The sequence below is a fragment of the Lynx rufus genome, unplaced genomic scaffold (assembly GCF_022079265.1).
Source record: "Lynx rufus isolate CCGP_SWC_20201006 ecotype Redwood Valley unplaced genomic scaffold, mLynRuf1.p SCAF_3, whole genome shotgun sequence".
In the NCBI taxonomy this organism is placed as follows: Eukaryota; Metazoa; Chordata; class Mammalia; order Carnivora; family Felidae; genus Lynx; species Lynx rufus.
In genome coordinates, this window is record NW_025814845.1 from 8,362,267 (window position 1) to 8,380,787 (window position 18,521).

General features: G+C 43.7%; 1 protein-coding gene across 1 annotated transcript in view; it reads left to right on the forward strand.

The window, feature by feature from the left end:
* Nucleotides 1–18,521, forward strand: part of CC2D2A (coiled-coil and C2 domain containing 2A) — a 148,744-nt gene that overhangs the window by 69,751 nt on the left and 60,472 nt on the right. Inside the window, exons 13-16 of the mRNA XM_047090984.1 lie at nucleotides 962–1,102; nucleotides 4,325–4,481; nucleotides 5,089–5,327; nucleotides 9,319–9,496. Coding sequence (XP_046946940.1) covers nucleotides 962–1,102; nucleotides 4,325–4,481; nucleotides 5,089–5,327; nucleotides 9,319–9,496 — 715 coding nt within the window. The remainder of the gene's footprint in view (nucleotides 1–961; nucleotides 1,103–4,324; nucleotides 4,482–5,088; nucleotides 5,328–9,318; nucleotides 9,497–18,521) is intronic.

An 18,521-nucleotide genomic window follows, 5' to 3' on the forward strand; every position in this document is an offset into this window, starting at 1 on the left:
CAGTTGAATGACTGGGAACCTAGACCTCTGTGCTTCTCTGTACCATCTCCACAGACTGGGTCATCACAAGCGCAACCTCCAGACTCAGGTTTCCTTCTGGAGGTCAGGAGGTGCTAATTCATGAGACCCTGCCTCCGTGGTTTTCTACGGCACTCTCTTAGGCGAATCTCACCTTGTATGTTGTAGTCATTTATCTATCTGATTCCTGAGCTGAGTTGTAAATTCCTTGAGGACAGGGACACTTCCAGTCTTAGACATTCTGAATCACCTGGAATGACACCTGCTACTTGCTCAAGAAAAGAAAAATTGTCTAGTTAACTAATTGATTAATAGCATAATAGAGTACATTTGGGTTCTGGATTTGACTATCATTCATAGAGAGGGCTGAAAGTAAGGGGTTGAATAATTCCCAAGCACTTTAAATAATGGGAATAAAAATGAAAACATTTCCAACTGATGCCTCTTCAAATCAAGCTAAAAATATTGTTAATCTAGTTAGCACTGAAAACTCACCAAGGCAGGCAGCGAGCAACATTAGAACTTGTGATTTGTGTTAACAAAGACAGATTTTAATGTTTGTTGTTAACGGGGACAGTAACATTTTCCTATGTCTACAATAATTTAGTCCATGAGAACTGAGTTTACCGGGCCTCTTATTTTTATAACTTCAAAGGTGGCTGTTTGTTTAAGGGTACATAGTATTATTAATAACAAGTTCAGAAGGTGATTTAGTTTAACTGACTTCAGGTTCACCTAGAGAAAACAAAATCAAATAACCTTTTGAAACAGATTGGCATCCTATTGTCTTCAAATTTCCACTCATATTTTTGGATTTCTAGTACTTAAGTATTATAGGTATCAGATTAAATATCCAGTCGCTACAGCATTATTAATTTCCTTTTTAATTTACACACCTACCTGAATAACTTTTTAATATATATCAACATGTTCAATCTTCTAGGCAAACAAGAAAACTGCGTGACGCTGAACAAGAAAAAGATCGAATGTTGCTTAAAACCATCATAAAAGTTTGGAAGGAGATGAAATCCCTTCGAGAATTTCAGAGGTTTACAAATACACCCTTGAAACTTGTTTTGAGAAAGTAAGCTTTTTTCAAAGATTGTTTTATTGAGAAAATGTGTAATACATAGGTACAGTTTGAAAAATAATTACAAATAGGAACGCCTGGGTGGCTCAGTCAGTTGAGTGTCCAACTCTTAATTTCAGCTCAGGTCATGGTCTCACCATCATGGGATCGAGCCCCGCGTTGGGCTCTGTGCTGAGCGCTGAACATGGAGCCTGCTTAAGATTCTCTTTCTCCCTCTCTTTCTGCCCCTCTGCCGCTCACACCCTCATGCTCTATTTCTTAAAAAAATTTTTTTGAATAAAGAATGACAAGTAAATAACAATATGACCACTCCCCAGGTAAAGAAATAGGACATTACATGCACCTGAGCAGCCCCTATGTTCTTAACCCTGCCTCCTTCCCCCTTCATCCCAGAAGTTACCATTTTCCAGACGTTTATGATTAGCATTTCCTTGTTTTTATTTCTAGGTTTTCCATCTACCTGTAATTCCTAAAAATATGTAGTTTAATATCACCTGTATTTGATGTATCCACAAATGAGAGTAGGTTGTATGTACTCTTTGTAGTGTGTTCTTTAATACTGCGTGAGATTCAGCTACTTTATAGCTATAGTTGATTTGTTCATTTTCTTTGCTTTATATTCATTATATGAATACAACAGAACTTGTTCACTCTACTGTTGATGGACATTTGAGTTGATTCCGTTTCTCGTCTATTACAAGACAGCACTTCTATGAGTACTTTATATGTGTCTTTTAAGGTACACGTGCCTAAGCTCTCCTGAAACATACCCAGAAGTGAAATTGTTGAGTCTTAGGAGATGCGCCTCTCTAATACTCACGTGCTGATTACACTTTTCCAGAGTGGTTGTGCCAATTTATACTTTGAGCGGTGTTCCTGTAGGTCCATATCACTCGTGCCATCGAGGTCACCTGGTCTTGTCAAACCTCACACTTTGCCAGTCCGATAGCATGGTTTAATTTCTAACTTCCCATTCATAAATTGTCCACTTTGATTTCCTCTGTCTATTCAAGGCTTTTGTAGATTTTTGAACTGAACTGTTTTTCTTTGTGTCTTTTGCATAATTGGTAGGAGTTTGACATCTATCCTGGACATGGGCCCTTTGTTGATGTGCATTGCAGATCCCCTCTCCTACTCTGTACTTGTCTCCTTATTCCCTTCTGCTGCTTTTTCATGATAGAAATTCTTCATTTTTTACAGATACAATACGTTCATCTTTTCTTTCATGATTGGTGCTTTTTGTATGCTGCTTTAGAAATTGTTCCCCTGAGTCAAGTAGATATTCTATTATATGGTCTCTATAATCTTTATAGTTTTATGTTTCTCATTCGTCTTTAGTCCGTTTGGAATAAATCTTTGTATATGGTGCGGAGAAAGTATGCTTTGATATCAGGTATGCTACCTAATCCACTAGACTTTGATACATGATTAAAAGTAGAGTCATCACAACAAAACCATATTCTGTATATTAATTAAAGAGTGTCTCTGCTGCTGGTTTTGGTCCCTTCCTGACTGTTTGTTGAAAGTAAGTGTTGTGCTATACATCGACATGAAAAGTAAAAAATATGAGCAATTATCTGATACTTTACTTTGAAGAGAGTCATGCTTTAGCCAAAGATAGCTGCAAATTGTGATTTTTAGGGTTTCATAAATTTCATAATTTTCATAAGACTCAGAAACCATCCTACAGTTCCTGGGACAAAGACAAGACCGTGCTTCCTGAGGGCAGGGATCTGGTCGCCATTGGGTATCTGGTCCCAAACAGAGAAGCTGCCACTTGGTATTTGCTGAGTTAATATTAGCTGATGAAAAACAGATCCAAGTAGTCTGTCCCACAGAAACCATGGATGTCTCCCAGAAATTCCAGAGTTTCAGCTTCCGAATTCCATCTTCCAGGCTGCCCCTCCCACCCAGAAGCAGAACATAAATATTTACCTAATTGTTTTCTCCTTCTTTCCTTCAGTTTAAGATAAACTAAAATTTGTCAGAAATTTACCCTTAAGGTCCCCTCTAGGTGACACTTTTTGTGATACCTAACACCCCTTCCTCCTATAAGTAGCTGCCTCCTAAATTTTTTTGGAGTGTCCCTTTTTACACCCTTGATTCACCTAGCCACCTTATGATACGGCATAATTTTTTTTCCTGCAAAAGTCATCGGATTTCAGCTAGTTTATTTATGCCTCTACAGAACAGAGAGCAAGGCAAATGGTTCTCTATATGCCAGAGATGGAACATAACTTATGAGCCAGATTTTCTCCGATGTTTATAAATTTCCAGTGCCATTGTGTTTCCCGAGTGACTTCTTCAGCAGGATCCTAGAGCTTTAAGAACCTGTGCCTTAGGGGACTGCTAATTGCTAACCCACCAGGCCCCACGTGTAAGTAAGCAAGCACGTGTACATAAGCAAACCTAAGTCAGCCTTAGGCACCTGAGTAAGTTTATCTGAAAAGGACAGGATCTTTCGGAGTAGAATCCACAGGCCAGACTGCATTGATCGCTAAGCCCAGGCAATTTGCTGCAACAAGTCCAAAGTGCTGGGCGGGAGTGTTTGGGTGACATGTCTATCACCTCCTTCCGGGACAATCACACTGCTCGGTAACATACCACACTTGTTTAATCCCAGGTTGACTCAGCCACAGCGCCTTTTTGGCAGGGGATCTCACAGAACTAATGTTCCACCAAGCACACTATGGGGAATGCTGCTTTGGGCTGGGCAGAGCTCCTGATAAAGTATCAGCAGAATCGTCAAAGAAAAACTCAAATTGTCAATCTAAAATCAGAACAGCAGTTTTGGGGGCTCGATAGTAACACAATGAAATGGTTTCTCAGAGATTTGAAGCACGAATAAAATAAGTACAATGAAACTCTACCATTACCGGTCGGGAGTCTACAGGCACTGGACAGTGTCATATTGCCATCTGGATCACTTAGCTCAGAGTGGCATTGTTGCTTGGCGGCAAATAGATTGGGCCCATATTCCAGCTCTTCCACTCACCAAATGTGTGTTCTTGGGCACGTTACTTAATCTCTCCGTGCCTCAGTCTCCTTGTGGGTAAAATGCAAATGATAGTAGTATCGGCCTCGCAGGGTGGTGAGCTAACATGCACAAAGCTCCATATGGGGGGAGGATCTGCCCCCCATATGGGTATTTGCTGTTATTATTACTCTCTTACTGAATTTCAAGAAATAACCAAGGTCCTGCAAATTATTTTAAAGGGAAAAGGTTGACCAGAAAGCAGACGAAGAAGCATACGAAGCAGAAATTCAAGCCGAAATAAGCGAGTTGTTGGAAGAACACATGGAAGAGCATGAGCAGAAGATGGAAGCGTACAGAGCCGTGTACCAGCAATGGAAAGCCTGGAAGAAAGCCCAGGTTTGTCGAGCCACTTAGCCTTGAGCAGGGCTGACCTTGGGGACCGGAGGCGTCTGGGAGGCCACCACTTGAGGCCCGAGGAGGGAAACTGGACAGGAAGACTGGGGTCCCTTCTGGCTCTACCCATTGAATGTAGGGCAGTGATGCTTCTAGGCTTCCCCGGAAAATCATATAACTTTGCACACATAATCCTGCAACGTTGAAGCCAAGGCAGTAAGTTATAGATCGGGTGAATTGCAATGCCGGCCCACAAGACTTACTTTAATTTCAAGATGTGTCCTTGGCCTTTAGCCCCAATATTAATGATCTTGTGAATAGCTAACGTTTTTCAGCTCTTTCTGGGTCCCGGGCACTGTGCTAAGTGCTTTCCAAGCATTACCTCATTTCAGCAGCCCTGGGAAGAGTTTCCTATGATTGTCCCCATTTTGGAGATGAGAAAACTGAGGCACAGAGAGGTCAAGAGGTTTAGTAACCTGCCTGAGTGCCCACCACTGCTTGAGGTGGGGCTAGGTTTGTAGCCAAGTCTATCTATCTGGTTCTGAAGACTGTGGTCTTGAGTGAAATTCCAAAATTACTATTTGACATTAGATTGCCTTTTGCCCAACAGAGGGCCAAGAAGAAGAAAAAAAAGCAAGCAGTCAAAGAGCATCCCGAAGAGGAGATGGGGGAGCCGTATCCTGAGGAGGATCCGGTGAAACCGGTCCCCCCAGAGCCCACCGATCGGGCCCTGATGGAGCACCAGGTGAGGGAGAGGGCAGCCCGGAGCAGGAGAAGGCCTGGGGAGCCGCTGCTGGTCCCGGAGCTGAGCCTGGCAGGGAGCGTCACGCCCAACGAGCAGTGTCCCAGGTGAGCAGACGCTCAGTGTGTAAGTGGGGGTGACCTGTGATAGGCGCTCGTGGGTGGGCAGGCATGCACTACATGGAGGGTATATCTCCTGACTGACACAGTTTGATCAGGAGAGCCGTGAACTCTGTAAGCAAGTATCATATAGATTGAACTCTATGAAACTGAAGATGTGTGTCCGTATTTTGGTGATGTCGAATGGTTCCCCTACCTCAGGTGTCCCCACTGGTCACTCAGAAGTACACCAAGGGAGGCTGCCTGTAGGAGGCACTCTTCATAGCCACTGCCTTTGTGGCTTTTGACGTAGAGCCTTTATCTGTAACAGCAATGGGTCCTCTGTCCACTGACCTGGCACAGACACGCAGGTCTGTCACTGACCCTCCTTTTCACCTGCCCCAGAGGCCAGCTTCTCTCTTAGAAGGCCCCAGAAAGCCTCCCAGAGGAATTGTGGGTATCCCCTGTAGCCATCTGATGCCTGTTCTCCAGATTTACATAGAAATACATTTCTAGTCATTCATATGATGCCTAAGAGGGAACCAGTCAGAAGCCCCACTTTCTGCACGTACATCTATACATACAATAAATTCAGTCACCCTCAGACATAATTAGGATGTGGGGATTCATTAGGATGTCCGTTTAAGACTTCCTGCAGCCTCCTTAGTTTCAAACTTCTGTTAACATACCAATAATGTGTTTTTTTAATTGTAGCTTTTTTCTTCCCAATTTCATAGCATTCAGATACTATATATACATAAACTATTCCCCAGCAATGAATTCACTATTTTCAAGCCACAAATTGCATAACATATAATTTTATAATAAACATCCAAAATATGTGATTCCATGGGGGTTTTTTATTACATGTTTTTAAGAAAACATGTAATCGTGTTTGGGGGAAATTGGGGCTTGATTTGGCAATCTTTTGTCATGAGTCTCATTTTGACTGAGAATATACACCTCTGTCTTGAACTTCTCTGTTTTCACTGGGATTTGGGACTGTGACCCAAGTTACCCCAAGCCAATGACTATGACTGAGCTTCTCATCAGGCCTTCGCATAAGGGTGGCCATGCAGAAGAAGGTGCCTTAGGTCTGCTCATAGCAGGAGGTTACTGGAATAAGCCATAAAACAACTCTGAGTAAAGTCTTTGGGTGTCTTGAATACTTCCTGAAATTTGGTGTTAAATTCCTTTATAGAAAAACAACAACAACAACAACATTGAAGTCATTTGAACAATTCCATATCTGGGATGGGCCTAAATTACAGAGATGTAAAAAGTTAAAACTACCACCATCCAGTTGAATGGATACAGGATTTCTATTTGGGATGCTGAAAATGTTCTGGAGAAGGATCATGCCAATGGTTGCACGTCAGGAATATATTTAATGCCACTGAGCTGATCACTCAAAAATAGTTAAAATGATAAGTGTTATGTTGTGTATGTCTCAATGAAATTTTTTTTTAAGTTTATTTATTTGGGGAGAGAGAGAGAGAGAGCACAAGAGGGTGAGGGGCAGAGAGAAGGAGAGACAGAATCCCAAGCAGACTCCACACCAATCAACACAGAGCCTGATGCGGGGATCGAACCCGCAAACTGCGAGATCATGACCTGAGCCGAGATCCAGAGTCAGAGGCTTAACTGACCGCGTCACCCGGGCACCCCTCACTGCAATTTAAAAAAAAGACTTTACCACCCAAAAACCTCTGAGTGCATTTCGATTTTATTTTATTTTTCTAAGCTTTCCCTGTTCTTACCAAACTTGAGTAGCTATTGACTTAACCAATAACTGGAGCTGTGGGTGGGCATCTCTACAAATATGCACAGTAAAATTAAAGCCTGTTCTTGGAGGTTTTGATTTGTTTTTTAACTTCCTGGCTATAAAGGTGATATGCTTGCCAGGATACTTTTTTTTTTTGGAATTCAAAAAGCCTTTTTAAAAAAGGAACAGTTCTTTTTTTTTTTTAATTTTTTTTTTCAACGTTTATTTATTTTTTGGGACAGAGAGAGACAGAGCATGAACGGGGGAGGGGCAGAGAGAGAGGGAGACACAGAATCGGAAACAGGCTCCAGGCTCTGAGCCATCAGCCCAGAGCCCGACGCGGGGCTCGAACTCACGGACCGCGAGATCGTGACCTGGCTGAAGTCGGACGCTTAACCGATTGCGCCACCCAGGCGCCCCAAAAAAGGAACAGTTCTTAATCCCCTACATCCAGTGAGTACTCACTGTCAGAAAGTGTTAAGAAAAGCATGAATCCGGGAGAAGCGGATTTCACCTGTTACAATATGCTATTACATGTTTTTTTTTTTTTTTATTCTGAGTCAGTCTTTATTTTATTTTTTATTGTTTATTTTTTTACTTGATCCAGCAATATAACTTTATTTTCATTTTTATTTAAATTCTAGTTAGTTAATATATAGTGTAATATTGGCTTCAGGAGTAGAATTCAGTGATTCGTCACTTATATATAACACCCAGTGCTCATCACAACAAGTGCCCTCCTTAGTGCCCATCGCCCATTTGGCCCATCCCCCCACCTCCGGTCATCAACCCTCAGTTTGTTCTCTATCGCTAAGAATCTCTTATGGTTTGTTTCCTTCTTTTTGTTTTCCTTCCCATATGTTCATCTGTTTTTTTCTTAAATTTCACATACGAATGAGATCATATGGTATTTGCCTTTCTCTGACTGATTTATTTTGCTTAGCATAATACACTCCGGCTCCATCCACGTCATTGCAGATGGCAAGACTTCATTTTTTTTTTATTTTTTTAATGTTTATTTTTAAGAGAGAGAAAGAGACAGAGTGAGAATGGGGGAGGGGCAGAGAATGGGAGACACAGGATCTGAATCAGGCTCCAGGCTCTGAGCTGTCAGCACAGAGCCCCATGCGGGGCTCAAACTCACAAACCGTGAGATCATGACCTGAGCCTAAGTCGGCCGCTTAACCGACTGAGCTACCCAGGCACCCCAAGATTTCATTTTTTTGATGGCTGGGCTGAGTAATATTCCATGGTATATATATGTACCACATCTACTTTATCCGTTCATCAGTCAGTGGACATATGGGCTTTTTCCATAATTTGGCCATTATTGAAAAAGCTGCTATAAACATTGGAGTGCATGTACCCCTTTGAATCTGTATTTTTGTATCCTTTGAATAAACAACTAGTAATGCAATTGCTGGGTCATAGAGTAGTTCTATTTTTAACTTTTTTAGGAATTTCCACACTGTTTTCCACAGTGGCTGCACCAGTTTGCATTCCCACCAACAGCGTAAGAGGGTTCCCCTTTCTCCACATCCTCGCCAACATCTGTTGTTTCCTGTGTTGTTGATTTTTATGCTATTACATTTTTAGGATAAAACATCCCGCCCAAATATAAATCACTACTATCCCTTATGGATTGAATTCACTCCAACTGCAAGGACTATGTTTCTGTTTAGTTAAAACTTCGGGGTGCAGGGGCGCCTGGGTGGCTCAGTCAGTTGAGTGTCCCACTTCGGCTCAGGTCATGATCTCACAGTTCATGAGTTCGGGCCCCGCCTCGGGCTCTGTGCTGACAGCTCGGAGCCTGGAGCCTGCTTTGGATTCTGTGTCTCCCATTCTCTCTCTGCCCCTCCCCCACACGTACTCTATCTCTCTCTGCCTCTCAAAAAATAAAGAAAACTAATAAAAAAAATTAAAAACTAAAACAAAAACTTTGGGGTGCAAACATAGGGCTTCTCTGAAAACAATTAAAGACACTGTAATATGGTGGATGATGCTTGGACCACCGTTCTTCTGTACCCTGTGGCCTTTTGAGTGCCCGTTTCCTAGTCCGTATCAAATTTGTTATATGACGCTCCTTGAGACTTGTGGCTGATTTGGTGCAACGAGAGGTAACATGAGTGGCAGGGTCACCTCCAGGTGTCTTGGTCTGTTCAGTGCCCATTTGTCAGACACTCCAGTTTCCCCTGGTCAATGACTAACCCATCTGCGATTGGTCTCCTCTGTCAGGGTGGAGGTCTTGCGAAGGGAGGACGTCAAGAGACGCTCAATATATCTAAAGGTGATCTTCAACGACAAAGAAGTGTCCAGGACCGACAGTCGGCCCCTCGGGGCGGACTTCCGAGTTCACTTTGGACAGATTTTCAATCTGCAAATATTCAACTGGCCGGAGAGTTTGACACTGCAGGTATGCATTTTAATTACAGGCACTGTCCCAAGCATTGTTTTGGTGATCACAGGTACCAGATGGTTTTAAATCATCCATGGGCTACGCTGGTGTCCTGATAGATTTTCAAGGTGAACAGAAGGTCAGCCTCCCCTGAGGCGCGTCTGTCCTTCCGGTCTGGGCAGAAGGAGATCTGTTTCCCTGCTCACCTCCTGAAAATGCTGGCCACGGTGCCTCAGTGTGTACCTCAAGATGGAGAAGGGGGATGAGAGGTAGGGGCTCCCTGGCTTTTTCATCAGAGTACTTCAGTATCACTGTCTGCCTGGGTCCTAGCATGATATACCTCAGAAATCAATATTGCCATAATCACAAGTGGCTATAGGCTGTCGGATCCCCCGAAAATAAATCGCACCGCTAGCCTAAAATCCCACCATTAGCAATGTATTTATTTGGGTCTGTTTTAGTTTCCTAGGGCTGCCCCACCTAAGCCACATAAACTTGGTGGCTTAAAACAACAGATGCTTATTTTTTCACAGCTCTGGAGGCCCTGAGGTCTGAAATCTAGGCTTCAGTAGGGCCATGCTCCCCGCAAAAGGTCTAAAGGTGAATCCTTCCTTGCCTCTTCCACTCCTGGTGGCCCTTGGAGTCCTTTGGTTTGTAGTAGCGTCACTACGGTCTCCATCTTCGTGTGGTCATCTCATTGTCTCAACCTGTCCTTTTTTTTTTTTTGTCTCTTACAAGGACATTCTCATTGGATTTAGGGCCAATGGTAATCCAGTATGAGCTCATCTAGATGTTTAACTAATTAATTATATCTGTAAGAACCCTATTTCCAAATAAGGTCACATTCTGTGGTTCCAGGTAGACAGCAGTTTTTAGAGGACACTATTTAATCCACTGCAGTGTCCAAACTTGCTATTCTCATGGTGAATCCTTTCCTGTGATGCTAACAGAATTCTCTTTTATGACATTAATAAGCCTGTGAACTACAGTTGCAAATATGTGGCACACTTGCCTTTGCTTGCCATCTGCCACCCACACAGAAATCACTAGTCCTCACCTGCCATTTATGCAGAAATTTCTCATTCCCATCCACCACCCTGGCAAGAAATAACTACATGACCGGGTCCTTTTCCCCCACTGAGCCTGGATATAACTCCAGAATCCTTCTCAACACTGTACTCCAGGCAGTTACTACCTATTGGTTATAATTGACATTGTCTATAATTACAATTACAGCTGTATCATTATTAAAATATTTAAATACTTCTGTACTGGATTCCCAAAATGCCACCCTGGCCACCTAGACCCTACTTCTAAGATCCCCTGGACCTTGCCACAGCGGACTAATTAGAGGGTTTGTGAATGAGGCTAATGCTTCCGGGACCTTGTTCTCCTGGATGGCTGACATCTCTTCTGATTGGTTAACACTTGGCCATGAATATTCTTTGGCATTTGGAATATCAACCACTAGCTAGATTTCAGTCATTAAAAACCTATTAAAACTGGTAGAGGAAGGGGAACCTGGGTGACTCAGTCGGTGGAGTGCACAACTTCGGCTCAGGTCATGGTCTTACGGTTCGTGGGGTTGAGCCCCACATCTGTCTTTGCGCCGACGGCGAGAGCCTGCTTGGGATTCTCTCTCCCTCTCTCTCTGCCCCTCCCCCACTCACACTCTGTCTCTCAAAAAATAAATAAATGTTAAAAAATTAAAAAAAAAAAAGAATAAAACTTGATGGAGAAAGTAAATAAACACAATCTCCAGAAGCCAACTTGATGCTTTGTGGTCACCTGCCTTCAGTAATGAGGGGATGCCAGAGGCCCCTATGTGAGTCCACAGAATAGGAAAAGGTTCATTTATTCAGAGTTTGCCCCCTCATTTGAGATCCATGTGACTCATCCCCCCCCCTTCCTCCCTGCAGAGGAAAAGCTGACATGAGGAAGACCAAGATTAACGGGAGAGAGCAGATAGAGGGGCAGAGTGAAGCAAGGGAGGGCAGCATATGATAACGTGGCCAGTAGGAAGGAGAGGGAGCCCTGGAAGGGGACACCCCTCCTGAAAAGAGCACAGAAGACAGAGAGAAGGCCCTCCCCTCCCCGCAGGTGCCCATGAGAGATCAGATACTCCACCTCTGCCCTGGCAGCCTATGGAGGCTTCTCTGCTGGGCAGCCCTCCATTTTCAGAATTACCATAGAAGGAAAGACCCTTTCCTTCTTCCACCTCCATGAGTACCAGTGTCTCATTTCACATATATTCTGAAGTGGGAGGGAAGCTTTCTATCCTCTCTCCTCTTTGCCATCTTGAGACATTAGCTGGCTCGGATGTTGCAATCAAAACATTTTTTTTCAAGTACTGTGAAAAAAGTAATTCTCTAAAATGTTATGAAATGGATTTTCCAAGTAAACAAGCAAAATTTTATCCTGGGGACACCAAGAATATATTCATAGGCAGTTAGCTTGGCCCTAAGAGCTGAATCATGTAATCTTTAAAAAATCACAAATTGGGGCCCTGGGTGGCTCAGTTGGTTAAGCGACTGACTTCGGTTCAGGTCATGATCTCACTGCTTGTGAGTCTGAGACCCACGTTGGGCTCTGTGTTGACAGCTCAGAGCCTGGAGCCTGCTTCGGGTTCTGTGTCTCCCTCTCTCTCTGCCCCTCCCCCGCTCATGCTCTGTCTCTCTCAGTCTCTCAGAAATAAGTAAATGTTTAAAAAAAATCACAAATTAAAAAAACTTTGGCTAAACTCCTAAACTATCCTCAGAGATTTGATAACTGATCAAATCACATATCATAATGGCTCAATGGCATGATTTTTATGATTGAGTAGTGGTTCCAGATGAAATGAATCTAAGGACTATTGTATTTCAACTCTCTAGCAATAGAACCATGCCATTTGGAAATTTTCCACATAATTGCTATAAGTTTGAGATTAGAGAAGGTTCATGAATTACTGGTGGTTTTAAGAGGGTGAGAAAAAATTGCCTTGAATATATCTGTTTATGCCAGTGTTCTGGCATATCTGTTATGCCTGACTTGAGAGCCCAACGTATTTCAGAAAGAGTTCCGAGATTCTCAAAACTTTAATGCATTCGTTGGTGACCCAACAAACAAGCCATAAATGTTCGCTGCTTGAGTGAGAGTCAACTGAGTGCCAAGAGTGTGGTGCAGAACTCGAAGCCCTGGGCCGGAGGGGTGCCCATGGAGCTGCCTTAGGGAGCTTTATTATTATTTTTTTAATGTTTATTTATTTTTGAGAGAGAGAGAGAGAGACAGAGACAGAGCACGAGCTGGGGGCGGGGTGGGGGAAGGCAGAGAGAGAGAGGGAGACACAGAATCCGAAGCAGGCTCCAGGCTCTGAGCTGTCAGCACAGAGCCCCACGTGGGGTTCGAACTCACTAGCTGTGAGATCATGACCTGAGCTGAAGTCGGACGCCCAACTGACTGAGCCACCCAGGCGTCCCAAGGGGAGCTTTAAATCCAGCTGGGAGATGGAGGGAGAGAGCTACAGAGAAACAGGACTGGTTTAGTGCCGATGTCAAGGATGCTTGGCGGGATTTGATTGCAGGGTTTGATTGCGGGGAAGGAATTAATTAGAGCAACGCAGCTGGACCTGGGACAGTACAAAGGAGTCGAGCCACAGCTGTCCCCAAAGGGTGGGTGAGGCTGGACTTCTCAGGACAGGGGAGAAGGCCCCGAGTCCCTCCAGAAAGGTCCTAAAAATCTCCGCAACTGAGATCTTTCCACAACAAATGTTTGGCCTTCCAAAAGCATGAAATCCGATTTCGAAATAAAATAGTTTTGCGATGATCACCTTCATTTCTTCATCATTCACATCTGTATCTGTCGCTGTCCCCCCACCTCCCCGAACCAACAACTATCATGTGGTTCTGCTGGGTGATGCTTACATCTTTGAGCATCATTATTTTTCCCTACGAATCAATCCTGTTGAGATTTCATATTCTCGGCATGTGGACTGATTCAGGGGATTTTCCCTTTTAACTGAGCTGGCAGTTACTTGAGTTCCTTCCTACGTCCACTCCTGATTTCCGTGGCCCGTCCACAGAACCACACTATCCGAGTGGGGAACACAGTCCTATTTGGAGAAGTGTCTTCGTTAGCCCTTAGCCAGCTCACTTCTGTGGTTGTTACTGGTCCTTTGTAGACGTAAGTCCAGAACAAATATTTTTTTTTTTTTACGCACACATATTTATCTACTCAATTACATGGAGCCAGGCCGCCGAGAGCAGGTAGAAAGGACAGTGACGTCTGTGGTGGGACAGCGTGCATGGGGCAAGCAAGATAAGGTCATCTACACGTAAGAAGATGTGGGTTTGGATGGGACGGGGGCCCGCAAACATGGAGAAGATCTCTGGGAAATAACACTTACTGATTATCTACCCCAAGACCAGCTTCTTCACATACGCTATCTGATGTTACCCGAAAGAAAACCACAGGTACTATTATTCTCCCAATGAGCTTCTGAGATCCTGAGTAACTACATCACCAAGCAGGTCAGGAGGCAGAAGAGAATTCAAACCCGGGACTGTTTGACTCTAAATTGCACTCTCATTTCACCATTTTAATTGGGGATAATGGTAATAAAAAGCCAAGTTTCAAATCTGACCTATCTCCGCACTCTGAGAGCCACTTCCGGGGGGAGAAGTCTCAGAAAACAGCCTCAGGCATCACTGCGTATTGAGTTGTGTGGATATTTAGTAATATCTAGTATAATGGTTACTGAGCAATTACAATATGCCAGGCACCTTCTGTGTCTAGACTCAGTCCTCACGACAGTCGCACAGGAGCTGTATCATTGTCCCCGTCATCCCGAAATGCGGAGCACTTAAGTATACCTGCCCTAAGGTCACGCAGCCAGAAAGCGGCAGGGCCCAGCCCCAGCGCCCAGACCCGCTCTCGTGTCGACCTCAGCAGGCCGCACACACCAGCAGCTTGTACGTTTCATCCACCAAGCGTCTCGTTGCAGAGACATTGCATGAGGCTTGGCGGAAAACAGGAGTCCCTGGTCCCTGGCACGGCGATTAGACTGCCGTGGGGAAATGGCAAGAGGAGCTGGTGACTAAGGTCCAGTGGGGCAGGGGGAGAAAAAAAATGAAGTTACCAAAAGAGGGCTTCCCTCCCAGAGGCTTGGCAGAGAAGGGGAGGAGGGAAACGAATCAGGGATTGGAGAGGGATGGTGGTTTACTTTAGGGTGTAGTTGGTTTCAGCATGTTTGTTAGTCGTGAGAGAAGCAACCAGTGCGGAAAAGACTGGTGACTTTGAAAATAAAAAAAGAAAGTGGTGGGGAGAGGGACCAGACCCTGAATCTGGGTCAAGACTTGACAGGAAGTTCTTTTGGGGCAGGCACGATGACACAGGGGAGGTGGGTGGGGGGCAGAGCTGTGAAGGGGCCCACGTCAGATGCCCCCAACCTTTTCAGCGAAGGAAGGGAGTCTGTGGGCACAAGACTAGGAAGGGTTTGATACGACCCTGAGGGAAATGGGGACATCGACCATGAGGTGACTAACACACGTGAACATCACAAGCAGCCAAGCTTGAAAGGCAGCCACTTGTACCAGATCCAGCACTAGCAAATGCAAGATGGGAAGCTGTTCTGCTTTGTTCTGTTCTGTTTTAAAAGCAGAGAATCGTGATTTAAAATCATGCAATATAAATGGAATGTTGGGGTTTTTTTTATCTATATGAATGTCCCTACCTTTCTAAGGTTCATCTTCTCTGTACAATTCTAAATACCATTAGCAGGTAAATCTTCCCCAGATTGTTGAATTAAAGCAAACAGTATTCCAAATAGAAGTAATAATAATTGCATACATCATCCCAAGTTGGACAAACATATGAACAAAACAAAACAGAAAGAACAGAAACAAACCCTTAAATACAGAGAACAAAATGGTGGTTTCCAGAAGGGAGAAGAATGAGGAGATAGAAGAAATAGGTGGAGGGCATTAACATGTATAAACCTCCAGGGGCACCTGGGCGGCTCAATTGGTTAAGCATCTGACTTCAGCTCAGGTCATGATCTCACGGTTCGTGAGTTCAGGCCCCACATCAGGCTCTATGCTGACAGCGTAGTGCCTGCTTGGGATAATCTCTCTCCCTCTCTCTCTCTGCCCCCTCCTCACTCATACACTCTTTTTCTCTCTCTCTCTCTCAAAAATAAATAATAAATAAATTAAAAAAAAAAGAATTGCAAGGAAAAATACTTTAAAAAATGTACAAACCTCCAGTTATAAAATAAATAAGTCATGGGAATGAAAAATACAACATAGTCAATAATATTGTAATAACATTGTGTGATGGCAGATGGTGACTCCTGCTACCATGGTGAGCATTATGTAATGTATAGAATTGTCAGATCACTGGGAATGCAAACTAGTGCAGCCACTCTGGAAAACAGTGTGGAGGTTCCTCAAAAAACTAAAAATAGAACTACCCTACGACCCAGCAATTGCACTACTAGGCATTTATCCAAGGGATACAGGTGTGCTATTTTGAAGGGGCACATGCACCCCAATGTTTATAGCAGCACTTTCAACAATAGCCAAATTATGGAAAGAGCCTAAATGTCCATTGACAGATGAATAGATAAAGAAGATGTGGTATATATATATATATATATATATATATATATATACACAATGGAGTATTCCTTGCCAATCAAAAAGAATGAAATCTTGCCATTTGCAACTACGTGGATGGAACTGGAGGGTATTATGCTAAGTGAAACTAATCAGTCAGAGAAAGACAAAAATCATATGACTTCACTCATATGAGGACTTTAAGAGACAAAACAGATGAACATAAGGGAAGGGAAGCAAAAATATAAAAACAGGGAGGGGGACAAAACAGAAGAGACTCTTAAATATGGAGAACAAACAGAGAGTTACTGAAGGGGTTGTGGGAGGGGGGCTGGGCTATATGGGTATATGGATAAGGGGCATTAAGGAATCTACTCCTGAAAACATTGTTGCACTACATGCTAACTAACTTGGATGTAAATTTTTTAAAAAATTAATTTAAAAAAAAAGAATTGTCAGATCACTAGGTTATATACCCACCTGCAGCTAATATAGCATTGTATGTTAATTAAAGTTCAGTAATACATTTTTTAAAGTTTATTTATCTTAAGGGAGAGAGAGGGGCGCCTGGGTGGCTCAGTCGGTTGAGTGTCCGACTTCAGATCAGGTCATGATCTCACAGCCCATGAGTTCGAGCCCCACGTGGGGCTCTGTGCTGACAGCTCAGAGCCTGGAGCCTGCTTCGGATTCTGTGTCTCCTTGTCTCTCTGCCCCTAACCCACTCACATTTTGTCTCTGTCTCTCTCAAAAATAAATAAACATTAAAAAAAAAAATTAAGAGAGAGAGAGAGCATATGTGTGAATGGGGGAGGGGCAGGGAGTGAGGGAGAGAGAGAGAATCCCAAGCAGGCTCTGGGCGGACAGCACATTAGCGGGGCTCGATCTGACAACCCTGGGATCATGACCTGAGCAGAAATCAAGAGTTGGACACGTAACCAACTGAGCCACCCCCAATAATACATTTTTTAAAAAACATAGCCGTGGATGTAATCGCTATTCTGAATTCATTGCTGCCCTGCATTACACAACAGAAAAATTTTTGAACACTTGAATGTAAGTCAATTATATTTCCTGTCATGTTTTTCCGTTAACATTCCACTTTCAGACACACACACACAAGCACCCATTTTGCTCAGAGCAGTGTTTGTGAAGCAGAGGTGACTTTGGCACCCCAGGGACATGTGGCCGTGTCTGGAGACATTTTAATTCTATCAAGCGGGGAGCTGGTGGCACCTCTAACGGGAGGAGGCCAGGGATTCTGGGGAACATCCCACACTGTACGGGACAGCTCACCACAGTGAGGAATTGCCAGCAATGCCGAGGTTGGCACCCTGACTTAGGAAAATACAAAATCAAACTTAATGATACAGAAAGCTGCTTACAAACACCAAACCCAGGGTGCCCACTTTCTGATTTTTTGAAAATAGCATTGCACCCGAGCATTAAGTAGAACTGATGCTACCTGGAAAGAGCAGGGTGAAAAGTGTGGAAAGATTGTGGGTGTTTTTTTGGCTTGGTCAGATGGAATCCATTTTTCCTTACTAAAAAAAAAAAGGGGGGGGGGGGCCTGGGTGGCTCAGTCAGTTGAGCATCCAGCTTCAGCTCAGGTCATGATCTCACGGTTTGTGAGTTCGAGCCCTGCATCCGGCTCTGTGCTAACAGCTCAGAGCCTGGAGCCTGTTTCAGATTCTGTGTCTCCCTCTCTCTCTGCTCCTCCCCCACTCGTGCTCTGTCTCTCTCTCTCAAAAATAAATAAAACATTAAAACAAATTAAAAAAAAAAAAACGTTGAGGGACACCTGGGTGGCTCAGTCAGTTAAGTGCCTGACTGTTGATTTTGGCTCAAGTCATGATCTCACAGTTCATGAGTTCGAGCCCCACATCAGGCTCCACTCTGACGGTGCAGAGTCTAGTTGGAATTCTCTATCTCCCTCCCTCCCTGCCCCTCCCTCTTTTGTGGGCATGCATGTGAGCGCTCTCTCTGCAAATAAACAAATTTTTTTAAAAAGTTGATAATTACATTCTGAAACAGTAGTCCCGGGTAGCAAAGCCTCTATTTCCCCTAGAGTTCATAATTGCCTCCGTCCTACAGACTCAACACCAAGAGTCCCCATTTACTTCCTGTCCTGACGTTAAACAGGAATGTGTTTCCAGAGACCGGGAATAAGGACGCTTCTGCTGTCATCCACAGAAATGCCCGTTCTACAATAACTGCATGTTTTATGGGTCATTACAAAACAGGGTGGCCAGCACAGGGCACACCCACAAGGAATAAAAACCAAAACAGAAAAGCTTAGAAGCAACTCTTGTGGTCCTTCCATAATAACCTATTTGATGAATTATGAAAGTCTTACAGGGATGTTTTTGTAAAGCCATTGGAGCCACATAATATAGAAACTTTCCCTTAGCTGTGCCAGCAAATCACACACTTACTTAACTGCACTGAGAGTT